This window comes from Siphateles boraxobius, unplaced genomic scaffold (genome assembly GCF_051911475.1).
Source record: "Siphateles boraxobius isolate OS27281-9 unplaced genomic scaffold, OSU_SipBor_1 51, whole genome shotgun sequence".
Taxonomy (NCBI): domain Eukaryota; kingdom Metazoa; phylum Chordata; class Actinopteri; order Cypriniformes; family Leuciscidae; genus Siphateles; species Siphateles boraxobius.
The window spans coordinates 2,310,851-2,330,532 of record NW_027509153.1 but is presented as its reverse complement, the minus strand read 5'-3'; the positions used below and the strand labels follow the sequence as shown (position 1 = coordinate 2,330,532).

The window sequence follows — 19,682 nt, the reverse complement described above, 5'->3', positions numbered from 1 at the left end:
AGCATGGACACTGCACCGGAGTCGATCTGTTGAAGAGAGTAAAACTCAGCGTGGGTTAAAGAAGAAGAAGACAGGGTCGGCTGAATTGGGACTCGCACTTTATTTAGAAATAAAAAATAAAGAAAACAAAAGGTATCCTACAGCAATATATATACACTCTTTCCACTCAGTCCGTTTGCCAGTGCGTGCTGCGGGTCGCGTGCGAGTCCCAGCTCTCTCTCCTCGCTCTCTCATTCCCGGCAGCTTATATGCGGTCTCCACGCCAATCACTGCAATCAGACACAGGTGTTCATCATCTGCACTTGACCTACTTACTCACCGCACAGCTCGCTGACTCGTCTCTCGCTACAGACTTCGCAAAACCACGCCCCCCTCGCCACATACCCCCACCGCCCCGACTCAGGCCGGGGAGCCGTCCGGCCTGTAGCCCCCCCCTCCTGGAGAGGAAGTCAGCCACAGCCATCTGTGCACCCGGCCTGTGGACCACCTGGAATTTAAAAGGCTGTAAAGCTAGATACCAACGGGTGATCCGCGCGTTGGTATCCTTCATGCGGTGGTGCCACTGCAGGGGAGCGTCTTAGGTCTCGGACAGGTCGCAACCGCTGCCGTCTTATCAATTTGGGGACGCACCTGTCCGTGACCCAAGTGGAAGCCCAAATACCTTACTTCCACACGCCCAATCGCACACTTCTTTGGGTTGGCCGTGAGCCCAGCCCTTCCCAGCGTCTTCAGGACTGCCCGCAAATGCTGCATATGACGCTGCCAATCGTTACTATAGATGATAATATCATCCAAGTAGGCAGCGGCATATGCAGCATGCGGCCGGAGAATTTTGTCCATCAGACGCTGAAAAGTCGCCGGAGCCCCGAACAAGCCGAAAGGAAGGGTGACAAATTGGTGTAATCCAAACGGCGTTGTGAAAGCTGACTTTTCTTTGGACATGGGAGACAAGGGGATCTGCCAATAACCCTTTGTTAAGTCCAGTGTCGAATAAAAATGAGCAGTACCCAGCCGATCAAGCAATTCGTCAACCCTCGGCATTGGATAAGCATCAAATTTAGACACTGCGTTCACCTTTCTATAGTCCTCACAGAAACGGATCGAGCCGTCGGTTTTAGGAACTAAAACTATCGGGCTCGCCCAGTCACTGCTGGACTCTTCTATTACCCCCATATCCAGCATAGCCTCTAATTCGTTCTGAACTATCTTTTTTTTGTGTTCAGGTAAACGATACGGGCGGCAGCGCACCACCCCCCCCGGATCCGTCTCAATGTGGTGCTGAATGAGGTCCGTTCGACCAGGCAGGGGAGAGAACACATCAGCAAATTCAGCTTGTAAATTTTTAATGTCAGTGAGCTGGGAGGGTGAGAGGTGATCTCCGCCAAGAGCCAGCGCGAGAGATTGTGGTTTTGTGTTCGCTTCTGGCCCGAGATCCTCCTCTCCGCTCACTACCGTCGCCAGCATCACTGACTCCGCCTCAACCCACTTTTTGAGGAGGTTGAGGTGATAAATTTGATGTGCCCCGCCCCTATCTGTTCGAACTACCTCATAGTTGAGATCGTTAACCCGCCGTGTGACCTCAAAAGGTCCTTGCCACTTTGCAAGTAATTTCGAGCTAGAAGTAGGGAGTAATACAAGCACCTTATCTCCCGGTGCTAATTGACGAAGTCTAGCCCCCCTGTTGTACAGCTGACTCTGTCTGTCCTGGGCCTGTAACAAATTCTCCATTGATAGCCGCCCCAAAGTTTGGAGTTTTGTTCTCAGGTCCAAGACATACTGAATTTCGTTCTTACTAGCGGACGGTCCGTCCTCCCAAGCCTCTCTAAGAACGTCCAACACCCCGCGGGGCTGACGCCCATAGAGAAGCTTGAAGGGGGAAAACCCCGTGGAGGCTTGGGGAACCTCGCGTACAGCGAACAAGAGGGGTTCTAGCCACTCATCCCAATTTTTGGCGTCTTCGTGAACGAACTTTCGAATCATGGACTTCAAAGTGCGATTAAACCGTTCCACTAATCCGTCTGTCTGTGGGTGGTAGACGCTAGTGCGAATCGATTTAATGCCCAATAATTCATAAAGTTTGCGAATAGTTCGTGACATAAACGCCGTGCCCTGATCAGTGAGAATCTCCTTGGGGATTCCCACCCGGGAGATAATGAAAAGAGCGCGCTCGCAACACTTTTGGCAGAAATGTTACGGAGCGGGACTGCTTCAGGATACCGCGTTGCGTAATCCACCAGGACTAACGCAAAGCGGTGTCCACGTGCTGACCGTTCCAATGGCCCGATGAGGTCCATACCAATTCGTTCGAAGGGGACCTGCATTAGCGGAAGGGGGCACAATGGTGCTTTTGGATTGGCCGGTGGATTCACCAACTGACATTCACTACAAGACGCGCACCACTTGCGCACATTCTCGTGAATGCCCGGCCAGAAGAACCGGGCCATGAGACGGTTTAGTGTCGCCGTTTGACCTAAATGCCCAGCCATTGGATTACAGTGAGCCGCCTGAAAAAGCATTTCCCGGCGGCTTTTAGGAACTAACAACTGCGTTGTATCCTCTTTTGACTGGGTGTCCTGGGTCACCCGATACAACTTATCTTTTAAAATAGCAAAATAGGGATAAGAGAGCGGTTGGTCTAGGTGGAGTACCTGGCCGTCGATAGAACGGACCTGATTAAAGGCATGTTTTAACGTCTCGTCCTGGGACTGCTCCAGGGGAAAATCATCGCGCTCTGTGAGGATAGTTCTCTCCAGATTACTCCGTTCCCCTGCAGCAGGCACCAGAGGTCCCGGCTCAGCATCTCCCACCTGAACAACCGCTGTCTTTCCCTTGCTTTTCTTTTCCCAAGAGGCATCCGTACATAAAGACCCCAATATTTTACTAAAAGCAGGCCAATTCGTTCCCAGAATTAGCGGATGCCGGAGGTGCGGGTTAACTGCTACCTCTACGCTATGCTTTTGTCCCCTAAATTGAATTACCACAGGCATTATAGGATAACTTACTACCACCCCGTGCACACACCGCACCTTAACCATGCGGCTGTTATCCAATGCCCCAGGTTGAATCAGGCTTTGATGAATGGAGGTTTGGTTGCAGCCTGAATCCACCAAAGCCTGATAAGTACCCCCCTTGATACTCACTGGTATCTGGTACAGGCCAGCTTGATCGGGGGCAGCCTGTGGCGCGTCGGGAACCCGGATCAGTGTCCCCACCTCCATCACCGGACACCGGTCGATAAAGTGTCCCGGGTCCCCGCAACGCCAACAGGCCGGCCCAGGCCTCCTCACCGCCCCAGTGGCGGGAAGCGGGTCAAGGGATTGGCGTGGAGAGCGTAGGGTGGGGCCCTGAATGCGGGGACAGGCTCCGCCGGAGCCCCCGTTTTCCACGTCGGCGCCGGCCGGGGCATCAGCCCCCCACGAGACCTGGGAAGGGGAACAGGTTTGGGGAGAGAAGGGGACGAGAGAGAGAGAGAGGGAGAGAGAGAGGCAGATGGAAGGGGTTCGCCGACCCCTGGGCACGCCACCATGTGATCCTCCGCCAGGTGGATGGCCTGGTCCAGCGACGTCGGGCGGTGGCACTGGACCCACTGTGCGGTCTTCTTGGGCAGTTTGGAGATGAATTGTTCCAGTACCACCTTGTTGATAACGTCCTCGACGTCGCCTCCGTCGGCCATCAGCCATCTGCGGCAGGAGTCCCGGAGCTGTTGCGCCATGACGAAGGGTCGGCCGGACTCTTCCAGGCTCAGGGATCTGAACCGCTGGCGATGTTGTTCTGGGGTCCGGCCGACCCGCTGAAGAATGGCGCGCCTCAGGTCTACATAGACCAGGAGATTCTGGACTGGCAGTTGGTGGGCGGCTATCTGCGACTCTCCCGATAGCAGTGGGATGAGTCGCATTGGCCAGTCCGCTCGGGGCCATCCCCGGGCCTCGGCCGACCTCTCAAAAAGGTCCAGGAATGCCTCCGGATCATCCTGGGGTCCCATCTTATTGAGAGGCAGGGGCGGGGCCGAGGCCGTAGCTGGATCGGGGACGGCCCGAATCTCCCGGTCGAGCCAGCTCCGGAACAGCTCGCGGTCTTCTTGCTGGCCTTGGAGAAGCATCTGGAACCGGTGGTCTTGCTCCTCCTTTACGGCCAGCAGGGCGTGGTGTTGTTCCCTGTGAAGACCCGCGAGCGTTTGGATGAGGTCCGCAAATGGCGTTCCTGGCGGGGTCTGCATGGCGGCGGCAGTCTTCTTCTTCCCGGGTTTCGGCACCAGTGTAGTAAAATTCAGCGTGGGTTAAGGAAGAAGAATACAGGGTCGGCTGAATTGGGACTCGCACTTTATTTAGAAATAAAAAATAAAGAAAACAAAAGGTGCGCTCGTGCGCCTTCACTTTAGTGAAACACTACAGCAATATATATACACTCTTTCCACTCAGTCCGTTTGCCAGTGCGTGCTGCGGGTCGCGTGCGAGTCCCAGCTCTCTCTCCTCGCTCTCTCATTCCCGGCAGCTTATATGCGGTCTCCACGCCAATCACTGCAATCAGACACAGGTGTTCATCATCTGCACTTGACCTACTTACTCACCGCACAGCTCGCTGACTCGTCTCTCGCTACAGACTTCGCAAAACGGCGCCCCCCTCGCCACAGAGGTCAACCTGGAACATTTATTGATCGGCGAAAATGCATCACCATGCACCGTTCATTTCGGATGCTGTGCGGTGAGAGAGACGTGTTGAAGGAGACTATGCTATCTCTAAGGGATGTCCGAGCTGAGACGCTGGAGCGCCCCATAAGTAGCTGGTATGTAACAGTGTATTTTACGAATTGGCGACTGCGCTAGGCTGGGCTAACTTATATCCTTTTCTCAGACTGTTAAGCTTAACAGTGTACCGGCAGTTCACTCTTTGGGCGAGGGGGCATTTGGGAAGGATGAATAAGATTCCGTTCCCATCCTGTGCAGTGAACTAACGTTAACGTTACATCTTTTCCCCTCAGCTGAACATCAAGGATTCTAGTATGCATTGGACTTGTAGCTAAATAAAACATTTGATGTCAGACGCTTCATGTACTCATTGATGTTTTCAACACATCTGTCTCTCGTACCTAAGATTAAACACTAGAAATCACGACTAGAATAATTTTGTTGACAAGGCATGGGGTAGAGAGAAGCTAGCTCTGCTAGTATTGGTCGGCAACGAGGTAGCCTACCATTCCAGTGACGTAGTCGAATGTTGAAATCCAACATGGCGCGCCCGTGTAACAACAACAACATTTTCAAAGTACCATTTTATCCCTTTCAACAAATTCTGCCATTTAAATAATTGTACCAATGAGAATAAATAAAATACATCTGTTATATCACATTTTTTCAAATTTCAGTTCAGTTCATCTTTAAAGCCCTGGCCTTACTTCTGGACCTTGCACTGTGAGCGTCGATCACCTGCGAGCCACACAACAGTGTTTCATTAAAGAATTCCTGATTTGAACGAGAAGTTTGAATGAATGACTCACTTATAAAGACAGTAACTTGCCACCACCTACTGGCCGTTTTACTTTCATATTTAATCTATGACATGGAAGGGCAATGGCGGTCCTCCTGGATGCAGAGTTTAGCTCCTCCAACCCTAATCAAACACGCCTGAACCAGCTAATCATCATCTTTAGGATTATTAATACTGCTAGCTAGGTTTTTATCGGAGTTGATGCTAAATTCTGCAGGACAGTGGCACTCCAGAAACGTTACCTATCCCTGATCTTTTCAATAATTTTCATGTTGCTGTATTAAAAATTTAAGCTATATTTAAAACATTAATCCTAAAGTAATATGCAATTATGTAGCTATGCAAATGAACACAATAACTATAATAAATCACTGCATATCAAATCCACCTGGTTTCTGTAATCTCCTCTGTACACTATCATTTTCATTAATCTTTAGTCAAATGGTACATCTATCTAGTCTAGAATTAATTTACCATGCTACCTAGGCTATATGATCGCTTAACAACAACAATTAAGAAAATATTTCAGGATGGCGTATTTAACTGTAACGGATCACCAGGTAGGCTGTGCGTTTTTTTCCTTTTACAAAGGCTACAGGTTTATTTTAAATTTAGTTGTTGTTGTTCTTTGTTTTACATACTCTGAACTGTACCACAAATGCCTTTGTATTCGTCTTGTACTTTTTGCACTGTATGCCTTGTCTGTAATGGAACTAAATAATATAAAGGCTGTGTGTAGCGTTGAAAGGTCAAAGTCCTAAATTCTTCAGACGGGTAAAATGGTCGTTTTTAACTTAATTTTAGCAAAGAAATGTAGTGTTTCAAAACTGCATGATGTTTTAGAGCTGCTTTAGGATAATCATGAGCCATTGTTTAACACCAATTACCAGTGTGCACATTAAAATGTAGGCTACCTCAAAAAGGAGGAATTTAATTATTTGTATATGTCCAGAGTTCAGATAGCTTTACTGCTTAAAAGTCCTTGTAAAGTTTAAAATAAACTTTTTGTGAAAAATATTTTTTAATGTGTTTAAAGTTTTTATTCATGCTTGTTATTTTTTGAATCACGCTTATTATATTTTGATCCGTGGCCGCAATACATTTGGCGCGAATTTGATCCCATTTTTGATTCACGCTTATTATATTTTGATCCGTGGCCGCAATATATTTGGCGGGAATTTGATCCCATAGTTATCTTTTATATTTCATCTCTAACATAGTAGGCTAAACATAAACAACAGTGCCCATCTGTGCCGTTAATTCATTCACTCACAGAAACGTGATTCAAATTTAAAGTCTTTTTGCATTTACAGACATTAGAACAAAGTACAAGAATAAAAAACTTAGGGTAGCTACTCACAATTCTCGGCTAGATCGGTCGCTCCTCAAAATGAAAATAAACCATTACATGTTCTGAGGTAAATGTCCCAGGATTACTCCTCACAGTCACAGCCTCACAAGACGAAAAGGTACATTAATCTGATGATTAAATTTGTTGTGTTATCGCGTTTATGAGGGACGTTGACACGTTTGCATGTGTCGCTTCAGATCATTTGCGTTTGAATACCGCGCGCTCTGTGGGCGTGTCACATTAGCAGAATAATGAGCTGAGAGAACGATAATGAGATCGGCTGACACCCCTCTCTTTTTTATAGATTACATAAACAGAGAATATTTATTTTAGTTTTGAATTAGATATTTTAAAAGTACAAACTTAAATGATTATAAAGATATATTGCTCATGCTTGGGTGAATAGTATTCGCTGAGTTTTGTTTAAGCTTAGAGACGTGCTCCAGAAAAAAGGTTAACGTAGATGGAGAGACAGAAAGCACACCCTGTTTATTTTCTTTATTTTACAAAAGCACAATGTTTTATTTCGATTGTAAGTGGACACATAAAAAATAGACATTCAACAGTTTATTTTTTTATATTTCTTAAGACAACCACAAAAATACATAGGCTACAATAATTGTTGAACGAGAAGAATTTGTTCAGTAAATTATACATATATAAAAAAAATACAAGTTACATCTTTACATTGTTACCTTTTGAGTGTGAAAACCACATATGCACTTTGGGACCACTCCGAGCAAGGTTGTCTGGCCGCGAGACTGCATCGGACATCTTTCAATCTGTAAACATTATCACACATATAACATAGAATACATGCATTTCTAACTTATCAGTATGAATGCCACATTAATTTATTGTAGTCTATCATTTATTTTTATTCATGTTCTTTGAAGGGGAGATACAAACTGTAAAATTAGAGATAAAGAGAGAGTAAAGTTTGTATCCTCCTTTAAAAGAACAAGAGAGGAACATTTCACACCTTCAAAAAAACATGCATTCACTCAACATCCCCACCCCCACTGCCTCAAATCTCTGAATCTCCCAGTGCAAAAAAAAGGAGTTTTTTTTTTTTACATAAATAAACATAAATCTCAAATACCTGCAACATTATCTACATTAGGATTACAATTATTACATCATGCAAAGGTGACAAAAGCACACTCACCCTTTGGTACACGTCATGCCACTTTTTCTGTCGAGGAGCTGGCCTGTTACCCTCATTTGATGGCCAAACTCCTGTGCTGGCAAACTGTTTTAGCCTTGCAATCCAGTCAGTACCTGACATGGCTTTATGGGATTTTTTGCCAGACATTTTTTTGTTGGGGGGCTAACAGTTAGGTTATATCGTTTTGAACAAAAGTACTATAATACAAATTAGTTCTTTAAAAAGAGCACACACGATATTTACAATTATAATATATACAATTATATACAAATATAAAATTACATTGTCCGAAAATACAGTTAAAGTTACCGAAAAATAAGTTTCGCAGTCCTCCGTTAAAATGATGCTGCCTGACCTCCGTGACAGTGATGCTTGACGTCTGAACTTTTTGACCTATGACACGCCCCTCAGGATATGTCATTACTTCGTACACCTTCGGCTCAGTTCGGCAACTTGATTGACACTCGGCTAGCTTCCTGACTCCTCCTCCTAGCGGTGCTAAGCGTAAACGTGCCATCGACATTTCCTTGTACTCTGATTGGTCAAATGTCGAAAATGATAAGGAAAAAGTCAAGAATGGCGCTCTCTGATTGGCTGCAAATGTTATAATGTCGAGAATGGCGCTCTCTAATTGGCTGCAAATGTTATAGCGCGTCGACGTGATTGGCTGTGGCGTTCAACATTGTTCAACATTATCCCCATTTTGACGGACTATCCTTCGGCAGCTGGCGTTCAGGTCGCAGTCTCCCCTGGAGGCGTGGGTTCGAATCCCACTTCGGACAAACCTAACCTTTGGCTGCGGGCTCAAGCTAGAGTCTTTAACCCTCTGGCAAGTTTATCCAGAAATGCAGTAATGTTGACAAAGCACTGCAATTCAGGGGCCTGTACCATGAAGCCGGTTTAGGTGGCTAGCCAGCTATGTTTCAGCTTAGTTTCCGCCAACTCTGGGTTTTAGGTACTATGAAAGCAGCTCGGCTTTAATCGGTGTTCGTTGCCATGGTATCTTACGCTGCACGGCTAGCCTGCTCCGGGGCAGGTTAAGTTCTGGATTCGAGAGCTCAGACTGAAGTTTGACCAATCAGCTGTGAGCAAAGAAACATATAGGTGACGTAACTGATTCCCAGCGTCTGTTCTCTGTTGCAATGGCTTCACCTTTTCTCCCAAATCCCGTGGACATCTCCGCGCAAATTGTTAGACGAGCACTTCGTAGAGAAAGAGTTTTTAGGGACAGACAAAATCCCTTTGACTTTCCTGATATTTACTTGTATGAAAGATACAGATTTTCCGCGGAAGGAATGTCTTATCTTTGCGAACTTCTTGAGCCGCACATAACAAATGTGACTCGTCGAAGCCATGCACTTACTTTACCGCAAATGGTATGTATTGCGTTGCGGTTTTTTGCAAGTGGTACATACTTGTATGCGGTCGGTGATGCAGAGAATCTAGGGAAAAACACGGTCTGTCTAACAATTCGCAAGGTGGTCCTCGCTCTGCAGGGGTACATAAATAGATTCATTTATCCACCATGTCCATAAAAGAGGGCTTTTATAAAATTGCCGGTAAGATATATTGATAGGGTGACATCACATGAACAAATGTAACCTTTCACACAATTTTTTTTTTCTTCAAAAAAAAAAAATCACACTTAGAAATCTATTATACAATAGTCTGCAGTAGCTACCTGTTAAGAAATGTTTTAAATATATATGTTTAATTCCTATGATAGGATTCCCTAGAGTCATAGGAGCAATAGACTGCACACATGTTGCAATCTCCACAGCTCTAGGAGAACATGAGGCAGATTATGTGAACAGAAAGTCCTTTCACAGCCTTAATGTTCAGGTAGGGCTACTATACCCTATGTGAAATTATTTTTATTTGCATTGAGATCAATCTTTAAATAAATAGTAACTAACAGATAGGACAATGATTTACTGTACATTTCATCTGCAGATAACTTGTGATCATGAATGCATGATCACAAGCTTGGATTCCAAATGGCCTGGCTCAGTGCATGACTCACGCATTTTCCGTGAGTCTATTTTGTGTCAGCGCTTTGAGGAAGGCAAGTTAAATTTGGTACAGTACACTTTACATTTTTTATTTTAATGGCAAAACTTACAAATTTTTCCCCTTTTCTGTTCTATGACAGGGCTTTTTGATGGCCTGTTGGTAGGAGATAGAGGTTATGCATGCCAGAGGTTTTTGCTAACGCCCTATCCTGACCCCCAGACAGGGCCACAAAACCGCTTCGATGTGGCCCTCAGTAAAACCAGGGTCAAGATCGAGATGACCTTTGGCATCCTAAAGGCACGTTTCAACTGTCTTAGGCGTTTAAGAGTGTCACCAGAGCGGGCATCACAGATAGTGGCTGCATGTGCCATTCTGCATAATATAGCCTCTATCAGAAAGGAGCGAGAACCACCACAAAACCAGCTTCTCCCTGATGAAATTGACCCCATCACACTTGACCACACAGCTGGGGCAGCTGTCAGAGATGCGATCACAACACAATATTTTACTTAATAAAAGCACACTGACACTGCAGATAGGACTCAAACTGTTTTATTGGTCATGTGGCTAGGGAGGAAGAAAGAGAGCAAGAAAATTACATTAATAGACATTCATAGTGTTCATACTAAAGCGTTACTTGTTTAAAAAAAAAATCTGTTTTTTCCAGCTGTTTGATCTCCAATTTATTTTTTTTAATTTGGAGCCTCCTCAGCTCACAGTCTAGTTCTAGGCTCCTTTTATAAAGGGCCCTGACTGAGTCTGTTTCCACCTGAAACAATTCCACCACAAACATGATCATTACAAGTTTCTGGAGGTTGATCAAATCACAAAAAGTGGCATGACTATCTACAAACATAGGACTGACTGTAATTTATGTCAAGGGTTTAAAGCATTACCTTGTTCACATTCCTTCTGTAGCCCATTGAGGTATAGGCTTCAGTTTCTGGGGCAGGTTGTGAAAAATCCTACAATAAAAGAGATGTGTAAGGGCCAGTCACTTAATTATGACATTCAAATGTGTGCCGTAATAAAAAGCCCAGTGCATTCACCTCAGCAACTGTCTCAGAACACACAGACAGAGTGTCTTCATCATTTGGTTCACCCTAATAAATAAAAGGCAAATATAAAGCATAACTGTTATAAAGCAGGCTATGTTCATGGTGTTCTGTCTGCTGCATATACTGACCTCTGTGTGGGAGACTGTGTGCATGTGTGCTGGCTTCAACAGGGACACTGTATTTCCCTCTACTGCAGAACAGAGTCAGCCAAATTTAACCCTTTTTAAAACATTAGTAATGCATTGCACACACATACCCAGTGTCACTTGCTTCGAGGAGCCAGCACCAGGGTCAGACTGTACAGCACTTGCAATGCCATCCATAATCGGCCGTCCCTTATTATTACTCAGCGCCAACTCCTCGGCCACAGTGTAATTTTGAGGAGGTGGCCCTCCCCCAGTTTTCCTGATTTCACATTTTTTTCTGTTTGCTGCAAACAAGTTTTTATGAATAAATGTTCACAAAAATAATAAAAGGTTGTGGTAAATAAAAATATAATTCCACTTTGAATTATATTTTTATATTTTGTCTTGATCTGCTGCCAAGAACGTTTGGAGTTGGGGTTGCATCTAAAAATATATGAATATCAATCTTTCTTAGGAATAGCCTATACATTCACATTTTACATACATCTACACACACGTATGTACAGTATGCATGCATGCATGTATATCAACACGAATACACACATGTTTATTTTAGCATTTAAGACATTTTTAATATGATTACATCATTTTACATTAATTGTTTAACTTACGCATTAACGCAATCAGCAATCTTCCTCCAAGAATATTCTCTTGCTTTGGCAGCAGATACAGTGTTACTGCGTGCTTGAAAAACACTTTTATATTCTTCATATTTTTGAATAATTATCTCTTGCTCCTGCGCGGAAAAATATAAAGCTCTCGCTCTATCCATTTCGAACGCGATTGGTTGTTCAGTGCCGACGTCACTCTTTTATGTGCACGCGCTCGTGGATTAATCATAAGTTAAGATCAAAGCCTGAGTTGACAGAGAAAGTTGATGAGCTGCGTCATGGTACCAATAAAGCCTGATTGCATCGGTTCGGTTTTGTCAACTCAAAACTAATCCTGTAATCCCGAGTTTGTTCAGCTACCTTCATGGTACAGGCCCCAGTTCATGCTAGAATTAACCAAACATTAAAGTAACACTGACCTGCAGTACATGACCTTTATAGTAACACTTTAGTGCAATGTATGGGATTCTATGGCACTTGGAATTTCAAGTCATGACATTTCAGAAAAAATGGACATTTTGATTGAATCGGATTCAACTGAATTACACGAAATAACATGTGATGTTTACCGGAAGAAGATGCAGTAGAATTTCATGGCAAGGATTCTTGGAAATTTCTTGGAATGAAATGTCATGGGTTTGGGGGCATGGGGTGGAGAGTCATGACACAAGATTCAAGGAATGTCATGTAAAACATTACATTAGCATTAACAAGACATGCCATTAGAATGAAAGAATGATATAAGCCTTAACAAAACATTGTAACAACACTGACACATATGACATGAATATGAGAGTAATACTATTACTGCATTTGTTCAACATTAGTCTTAAAAAAACACTGGATTTCAATTACAGTGCATATGAAGAAATGGACAAAGGCATAAAAGGGAATACAGAAAGCAGCTCCTTTATTTACACGGTCCCGTGTATCAAAAAGCACCATTCTGCCCCGTGTGAGGCTCGAACTCACGACCTTCAGATTATGAGACTGACGCGCTGCCTAACTGCGCCAACGAGGCATGTGCTCTGACTTGGGTGAGCGGTGAAGCCCTAGATTTTAGATCATCTGCCATTCCGTGTAGGTCCAAAAATGCTGCTCACCACTGGCCGTCATGTCAGGATGGCCGAGCGGTCTAAGGCGCTGCGTTCAGGTCGCAGTCTCCCCTGGAGGCGTGGGTTCGAATCCCACTTCTGACAAATCTAACCTTTGGCTGCGGGCCCAAGCTAGAGTCTTTAACCCTCTGGCAAGTTTATCAAGAAATGCAGTAATGTTGACAAAGCACTGCAAATCAGTTCATGCTAGAATAAACCAAACATTAAAGTAACACTGACCTGCAGTACATGACCTTTAAAGTAACACTTTAGTGCAATGTATGGGATTCTATGGCACTTGGAATTTCAAGTCATGACATTTCAGAAAAAATGGACATGTTGATTGAATCGGATTCAACTGAATTTCACGAAATAACATGTTGTGATGTTTACCGGAAGAAGATGCAGTAGAATTTCATGGCAAGGATTCTTGGAAATTTCTTGGAATGAAATGTCATGGGTTCTGGGGCATGGGGTGGAGTGTCATGACACAAGATTCAAGGAATGTCATGTAAAACATTACATTAGCATTAACAAGACATGCCATTAGAATGAAAGAATGATATAAGGCTTAACAAAACATTGTAACAACACTGACACATATGACATGAATATGAGAGTAATACTATTACTGCATTTGTTCAACATTAGTCTTAAAAAAACACTGGATTTCAATTACAGTGCATATGAAGAAATGGACAAAGGCATAAAAGGGAATACAGAAAGCAGCTCCTTTATTTACACGGTCCCGTGTATCAAAAAGCACCATTCTGCCCCGTGTGAGGCTCGAACTCACAACCTTCAGATTATGAGACTGACGCACTGCCTAACTGCGCCAACGAGGTATGTGCTCTGACTCAGGTGAGCGGTGAAGCCCTAGATTCTAGATCATCTGCCATTCCGTGTAGGTGCAAAAATGCTGCTCACCACTGGCCGTCATGTCAGGATGGCTGAGCAGTCTAAGGCGCTGCGTTTAGGTTGCAGTCTCCCCTGGTGGCGTGGGTTCGAATCCCACTTCTGACAAACCTAACCATTGGCTGCGGGCCCAATCTAGAGTCTTTAACCCTCTGGCAAGTTTATCAAGAAATGCAGTAATGTTGACAAAGCACTGCAATTCAGTTCATGCTAGAATTAACCAAACATTAAAGTAACACTGACCTGCAGTACATGGCCTTTAAAGTAACACTTTAGTGCAATGAATGGGATTCTATGGCACTTGGAATTTCAAGTCATGACATTTCAGAAAAAAATGACATGTTGATTGAATCGGATTCAACTGAATTACACGAAATAACATGTGATGTTTACCGGAAGAAGATGCAGTAGAATTTCATGGCAAGGATTCTTGGAAATTTCTTGGAATGAAATGTCATGGGTTTGGGGGCATGGGGTGGAGTGTCATGACACAAGATTCAAGGAATGTCATGTAAAACATTACATTAGCATTAACAAGACATGCCATTAGAATGAAGGAATGATATAAGCCTTAACAAAACATTGTAACAACACTGACACATATGACATGAATATGAGAGTAATACTATTACTGCATTTGTTCAACATTAGTCTTAAAAAAACACTGGATTTCAATTACAGTGCATATGAAGAAATGGACAAAGGCATAAAGGGGAATACAGAAAGCAGCTCCTTTATTTACACGGTCCCGTGTATCAAAAAGCACCATTCTGCCCCGTGTGAGGCTCGATCTCACGACCTTCAGATTATGAGACTGACGTGCTGCCTAACTGCGCCAACGAGGTATGTGCTCTGACTCAGGTGAGCGGTGAAGCCCTATATTGTAGATCACCTGCCATTCCGTGTAGGTGCAAAAATGCTGCTCACCACTGGCCGTCAAGTCAGGATGGCCGAGCGGTCTAAGGCGCTGCGTTCAGGTTGCAGTCTCCCCTTGAGGCGTGGGTTCGAATCCCACTTCTGACAAACCTAACCTTTGCCTGCGGGCCCAAGCTAGAGTCGTTAACCCTCTGGCAAGTTTATCAAGAAATGCAGTAATGTTGACAAAGCACTGCAATTCAGTTCATGCTAGAATAAACCAAACATTAAAGTAACACTGACCTGCAGTACATGACCTTTAAAGTAATACTTTAGGGCAATGTATGGGATTCTATGGCACTTGGAATTTCAAGTCATGACATTTCAGAAAAAATGGACATGTTGATTGAATCGGATTCAATTGAATTTCACGAAATAACATGTTGTGATGTTTACCGGAAGAAGATGCAGTAGAATTTCATGGCGAGGATTCTTGGAAATTTCTTGGAATGAAATGTCATGGGTTTGGGGGCATGGGGTGGAGTGTCATGACACAAGATTCAAGGAATGTCATGTAAAACATTACATTAGCATTAACAAGACATGCCATTAGAATGAAAGAATGATATAAGCCTTAACAAAACATTGTAACAACACTGACACATATGACATGAATATGAGAGTAATACTATTACTGCATGTGTTCAACATTAGTCTTAAAAAAACACTGGATTTCAATTACAGTGCATATGAAGAAATGGACAAAGGCATAAAAGGGAATACAGAAAGAAGCTCCTTTATTTACACGGTCCCGTGTATCAAAAAGCACCATTCTGCCCCGTGTGAGGCTCGAACTCACGACCTTCAGATTATGAGACTGACGCACTGCCTAACTGCGCCAACGAGGTATGTGCTCTGACTCAGGTGAGCGGTGAATCCCTAGATTCTAGATCACCTGCCATTCCGTGTAGGTGCAAAAATGCTGCTCACCACTGGCCGTCATGTCAGGATGGCCGAGCGGTCTAAGGTGCTGCGTTTAGGTTGCAGTCTCCCCTGGTGGTGTGGGTTCGATTCACACTTCTGACAAACCTAACCATTGGCTGCGGGCCCAAGCTAGAGTCTTTAACCCTCTGGCAAGTTTATCAAGAAATGCAGTAATGTTGACAAAGCACTGCAATTCAGTTCATGCTAGAATTAACCAAACATTAAAGTAACACTGACCTGCAGTACATGGCCTTTAAAGTAACACTTTAGTGCAATGTATGGGATTCTATGGCACTTGGAATTTCAGAAAAATGGACATGTTGATTGAATCGGATTCAACTGAATTTCACGAAATAACATGTTGTGATGTTTACCGGAAGAAGATGCAGTAGAATTTCATGGCAAGGATTCTTGGAAATTTCTTGGAATGAAATGTCATGGGTTTGGGGGCATGGGGTGGAGTGTCATGACACAAGATTCAAGGAATGTCATGTAAAACATTACATTGGCATTAACAAGACATGCCATTAGAATGAAGGAATGATATAAGCCTTAACAAAACATTGTAACAACACTGACACATATGACATGAATATGAGAGTAATACTATTACTGCATTTGTTCAACATTAGTCTTAAAAAAACACTGGATTTCAATTACATTGCATATGAAGAAATGGACAAAGGCATAAAAGGGAATACAGAAAGCAGCTCCTTTATTTACATGGACCCGTGTATCAAAAAGCACCATTCTGCCCCGTGTGAGGCTCGAACTCACGACCTTCAGATTATGAGACTGACGCGCTGCCTAACTGCGCCAACGTGGCATGTGCTGTGACTCGGGTGAGCGTTGACCCCTAGATTCTAGATCATCTGCCATTCCGTGTAGGTGCAAAAATGCTGCTCACCACTGCCTGTCATGTCAGGATGGCCGAGCGGTCTAAGGTGCTGCGTTCAGGTCGCAGTCTCCCCTGGAGGCGTGGGTTCGAATCTCACTTCTGACAAACCAACATTTGGCTGCGGGCCCAAGATAGAGTCTTTAACCCTCTGGCAAGTTTATCAAGAAATGCAGTAATGTTGACAAAGCACTGCAATTCAGTTCATGCTAGAATAAACCAAACATTAAAGTAACACTGACCTGCAGTACATGACCTTTAAAGTAACACTTTAGTGCAATGTATGGGATTCTATGGCACTTGGAATTTCAAGTCATGACATTTCAGAAAAAATGGACATGTTGATTGAATCGGATTCAACTGAATTTCACGAAATAACATGTTGTGATGTTTACCGGAAGAAGATGTAGTAGAATTTCATGGCAAGGATTCTTGGAAATTTCTTGGAATGAAATGTCATGGGTTTGGGGGCATGGGGTGGAGTGTCATGACACAAGATTCAAGGAATGTCATGTAAAACATTACAATAGCTTTAACAAGACATGTCATTAGAATGAAAGAATGATATAAGCCTTAACAAAACATTGTAACAACACTGACACATATGACATGAATATGAGAGTAATACTATTACTGCATTTGTTCAACATTAGTCTTAAAAAAACACTGGATTTCAATTACAGTGCATATGAAGAAATGGACAAAGGCATTAAAGGGAATACAGAAAGCAGCTCCTTTATTTACACGGTCCCGTGTATCAAAAAGCACCATTCTGCCCCGTGTGAGGCTCGAACTCACGACCTTCAGATTATGAGACTGACGCGCTGCCTAACTGCGCCAACGAGGCATGTGCTCTGACTCGGGTGAGCGGTGAAGCCCTATATTGTAGATCACCTCCAAAAATGCTGCTCACCACTGGCCATCAAGTCAGGATGGCCGAGTGGTCTAAGGCGCTGCGTTCAGTTCGCAGTCTCCCCTGGAGGCGTGGGTTCGAATCCCACTTCGGACAAACCTAACCTTTGGCTGCGGGCCCAAGCTAGAGTCTTTAACCCTCTGGCAAGTTTATCAAGAAATGCAGTAATGTTGACAAAGCACTGCAATTGAGTTCATGCTAGAATTAACCAAACATTAAAGTAACACTGACCTGAAGTACATGGCCTTTAAAGTAACACTTTAGTGCACTACACTACGGAAACTTGAGTGGAACGTCAGTCCCACCTCTTCTAGGTTACGCTTGTTCAAAAGCGACTGAAACTATAGACTGCCCAGTGTTTTTAACCTGGCAAAAAGTCGCTAATTTTGTTGTGTTACGACCCTGCGTTCCGCTTGCTCGACTGTTGGTGGCGGTTTTGCTCAGAGAGAGCTTGGGAGATCGCACACCCCTGCTTCCTCATTATCCTTAATTATGAAGAGGATAAAACAGTGGATTGAACATCTTCTCTTCACTTTCGTCCAGAGGATTGACAGCCTCTGGCGAAGTCATTCGAACCTTTGATTTACAGCCCATACTAGCCTTCTTTTACTCCCCAACTGGATTATGATTTTTCCCCTTTTGATTTGAAACCCTAGACTTTGTTATATTTAGTTAATTGTGATTTTTGAGGACAAATAAAATCTTGCAAGTCATTTTGGTGTACTTGTTTACTTTATGTATGGCCGAAACGAGCTGGCCGTAACATAAATTGGGAGTCTCGTCCGCGATCCTATCGGGGTAGGAAACGTTGGTAAGTATGGGTTGTATCTGTGTATGTTTTTGTGAATGGTTACCTTTATAAATGAGAACTCTGGTGAATTAGAGTGTTTCCAGCTGTATTGTGAATACAATCCTTCCGACGGAGCACTGTTTGTTGTTTTGTTTTGTTATTTTGCCTTTCTTGTTTTTGGAGGTTATCCTGGGTGGAGATTAAATCTCTGTAGGGGGTACGCTTCCGGACTTTCAGTTTGACTGATAGTTGCAGAGTTCAGCGTTTAATGTCGCCTCGAGCCCGGTACATCTCTGAAGACTAGGTAAGATTTAGTTAGTGTTTTTCTGAGTTAAGAGCTGGAGTTCTCTTATATTATAAATGGTAAATCCATTCTACAAAAATAAAAAAAGTTAAATCGTTGCGTTTGCGCGTATAGTGCAGATTATTTTGCGCTTACACTGTGTTTTGACTTGTGGGAAGTCTTTGGACATTTTTGTGAATGAGATTGTGTAATACGGTGACGTAGTTCCTTTTTGAAGCAGTGGCTTATGGGAATTGTATTTCGAGTGAACAGCGTCTCACGTGTGTTAGCTAGTAGTTTCGTTTGTCTTATTGTGTATAAAATATACGAACAAAATGTCTTCGGTGGTCGAGGATTCCTTTGAGTGTCCATCAGAAGCTTTGCTTGAGAGTTGTACAAAGGAGCAGTTGGTGCAAATCGCCGAACGCTTGAGTGTTGATTTTACTTCTCAAGAGAAGAGGCTGAAGGAGACTATGGTGACTACTCTGAAGCGGTCACTTGTTGATAGAGGAGTTATAGAGGTAAACACTGAGTTAATCACTCCGAGTGAATCATTTGTGTCTACTCCTGTTGAGGTTTATAGTGAAAGTGAGACAAAATTTCCAGAGTTGTCTTTGCAAGAGAAGCAACTGTGTTTAGATGCCGCGAAATTTGTGCAGAACGTGATTATCGCGCTATGAAAGAGCGAGCGGTAGAGAGAGAATTTGAAGAGAGAAAATTAAATCAACAGTTAGCTATGCGGAAAATGGAGCTTGAGTTAGAGAGGGAACGTGAAGAGAGAACATTTCAGTTAGAGAGGGAACGTGACGAGAGAGCGTTTCAGATAAAAAAGTTGGAGTTAGAATTAGCAGCATAGACAGCTGAAGGTTCACAAGCGAATGTGCCTCCTGTTCCACAATGGCATGCGAATGCAGGTGAACCTGTATTTGACGTTCACAGGAATATAAGATTAGTGCCGCCATTTTCTGAAAAGGAAGTGGATAAATATTTATATCATTTTGAACGTGTTGCTTTGTCCATGAAATGGCCGAAAAGCTTTTGGACTTTATTGTTGCAGTGTGTGTTTACAGGTAAAGCTCAATAAGTTTATTCTGCACTCTCACTGGAACAGATTGGTGAGTA

General features: G+C 43.6%; 2 protein-coding genes and 8 non-coding genes across 10 annotated transcripts in view; 6 read left to right on the top strand and 4 right to left on the bottom strand.

Moving 5' to 3' along the window:
* Nucleotides 1–19,682, top strand: part of LOC143712789 (FGGY carbohydrate kinase domain-containing protein-like) — a 68,184-nt gene that overhangs the window by 28,063 nt on the left and 20,439 nt on the right. The window lies entirely within an intron of this gene.
* Nucleotides 10,362–11,556, bottom strand: LOC143712774 (uncharacterized). The gene is made up of 6 exons (XM_077204782.1): nt 11,331–11,556; nt 11,203–11,264; nt 11,066–11,119; nt 10,913–10,981; nt 10,721–10,785; nt 10,362–10,491 (listed from the first exon to the last, which is right to left on the bottom strand). The coding sequence occupies exons 1-6, from the start codon at nt 11,395–11,397 to the stop codon at nt 10,362–10,364; spliced, it is 447 nt and encodes a 148-aa protein (XP_077060897.1). The 5' UTR covers nt 11,398–11,556.
* Nucleotides 12,779–12,852, bottom strand: trnam-cau (transfer RNA methionine (anticodon CAU)). The gene has a single exon. It is a non-coding gene; the product is annotated as a tRNA-Met (tRNA).
* Nucleotides 12,948–13,030, top strand: trnal-cag (transfer RNA leucine (anticodon CAG)). The gene has a single exon. It is a non-coding gene; the product is annotated as a tRNA-Leu (tRNA).
* On the top strand, nt 13,866–13,948 carry trnal-uag (transfer RNA leucine (anticodon UAG)). Its single transcript has one exon. It is a non-coding gene; the product is annotated as a tRNA-Leu (tRNA).
* trnal-cag (transfer RNA leucine (anticodon CAG)) lies at nt 14,781–14,863 on the top strand. The gene has a single exon. It is a non-coding gene; the product is annotated as a tRNA-Leu (tRNA).
* trnam-cau (transfer RNA methionine (anticodon CAU)) lies at nt 16,432–16,505 on the bottom strand. Its single transcript has one exon. It is a non-coding gene; the product is annotated as a tRNA-Met (tRNA).
* On the top strand, nt 16,600–16,682 carry trnal-cag (transfer RNA leucine (anticodon CAG)). The gene has a single exon. It is a non-coding gene; the product is annotated as a tRNA-Leu (tRNA).
* Nucleotides 17,348–17,421, bottom strand: trnam-cau (transfer RNA methionine (anticodon CAU)). Its single transcript has one exon. It is a non-coding gene; the product is annotated as a tRNA-Met (tRNA).
* Nucleotides 17,501–17,583, top strand: trnal-cag (transfer RNA leucine (anticodon CAG)). The gene has a single exon. It is a non-coding gene; the product is annotated as a tRNA-Leu (tRNA).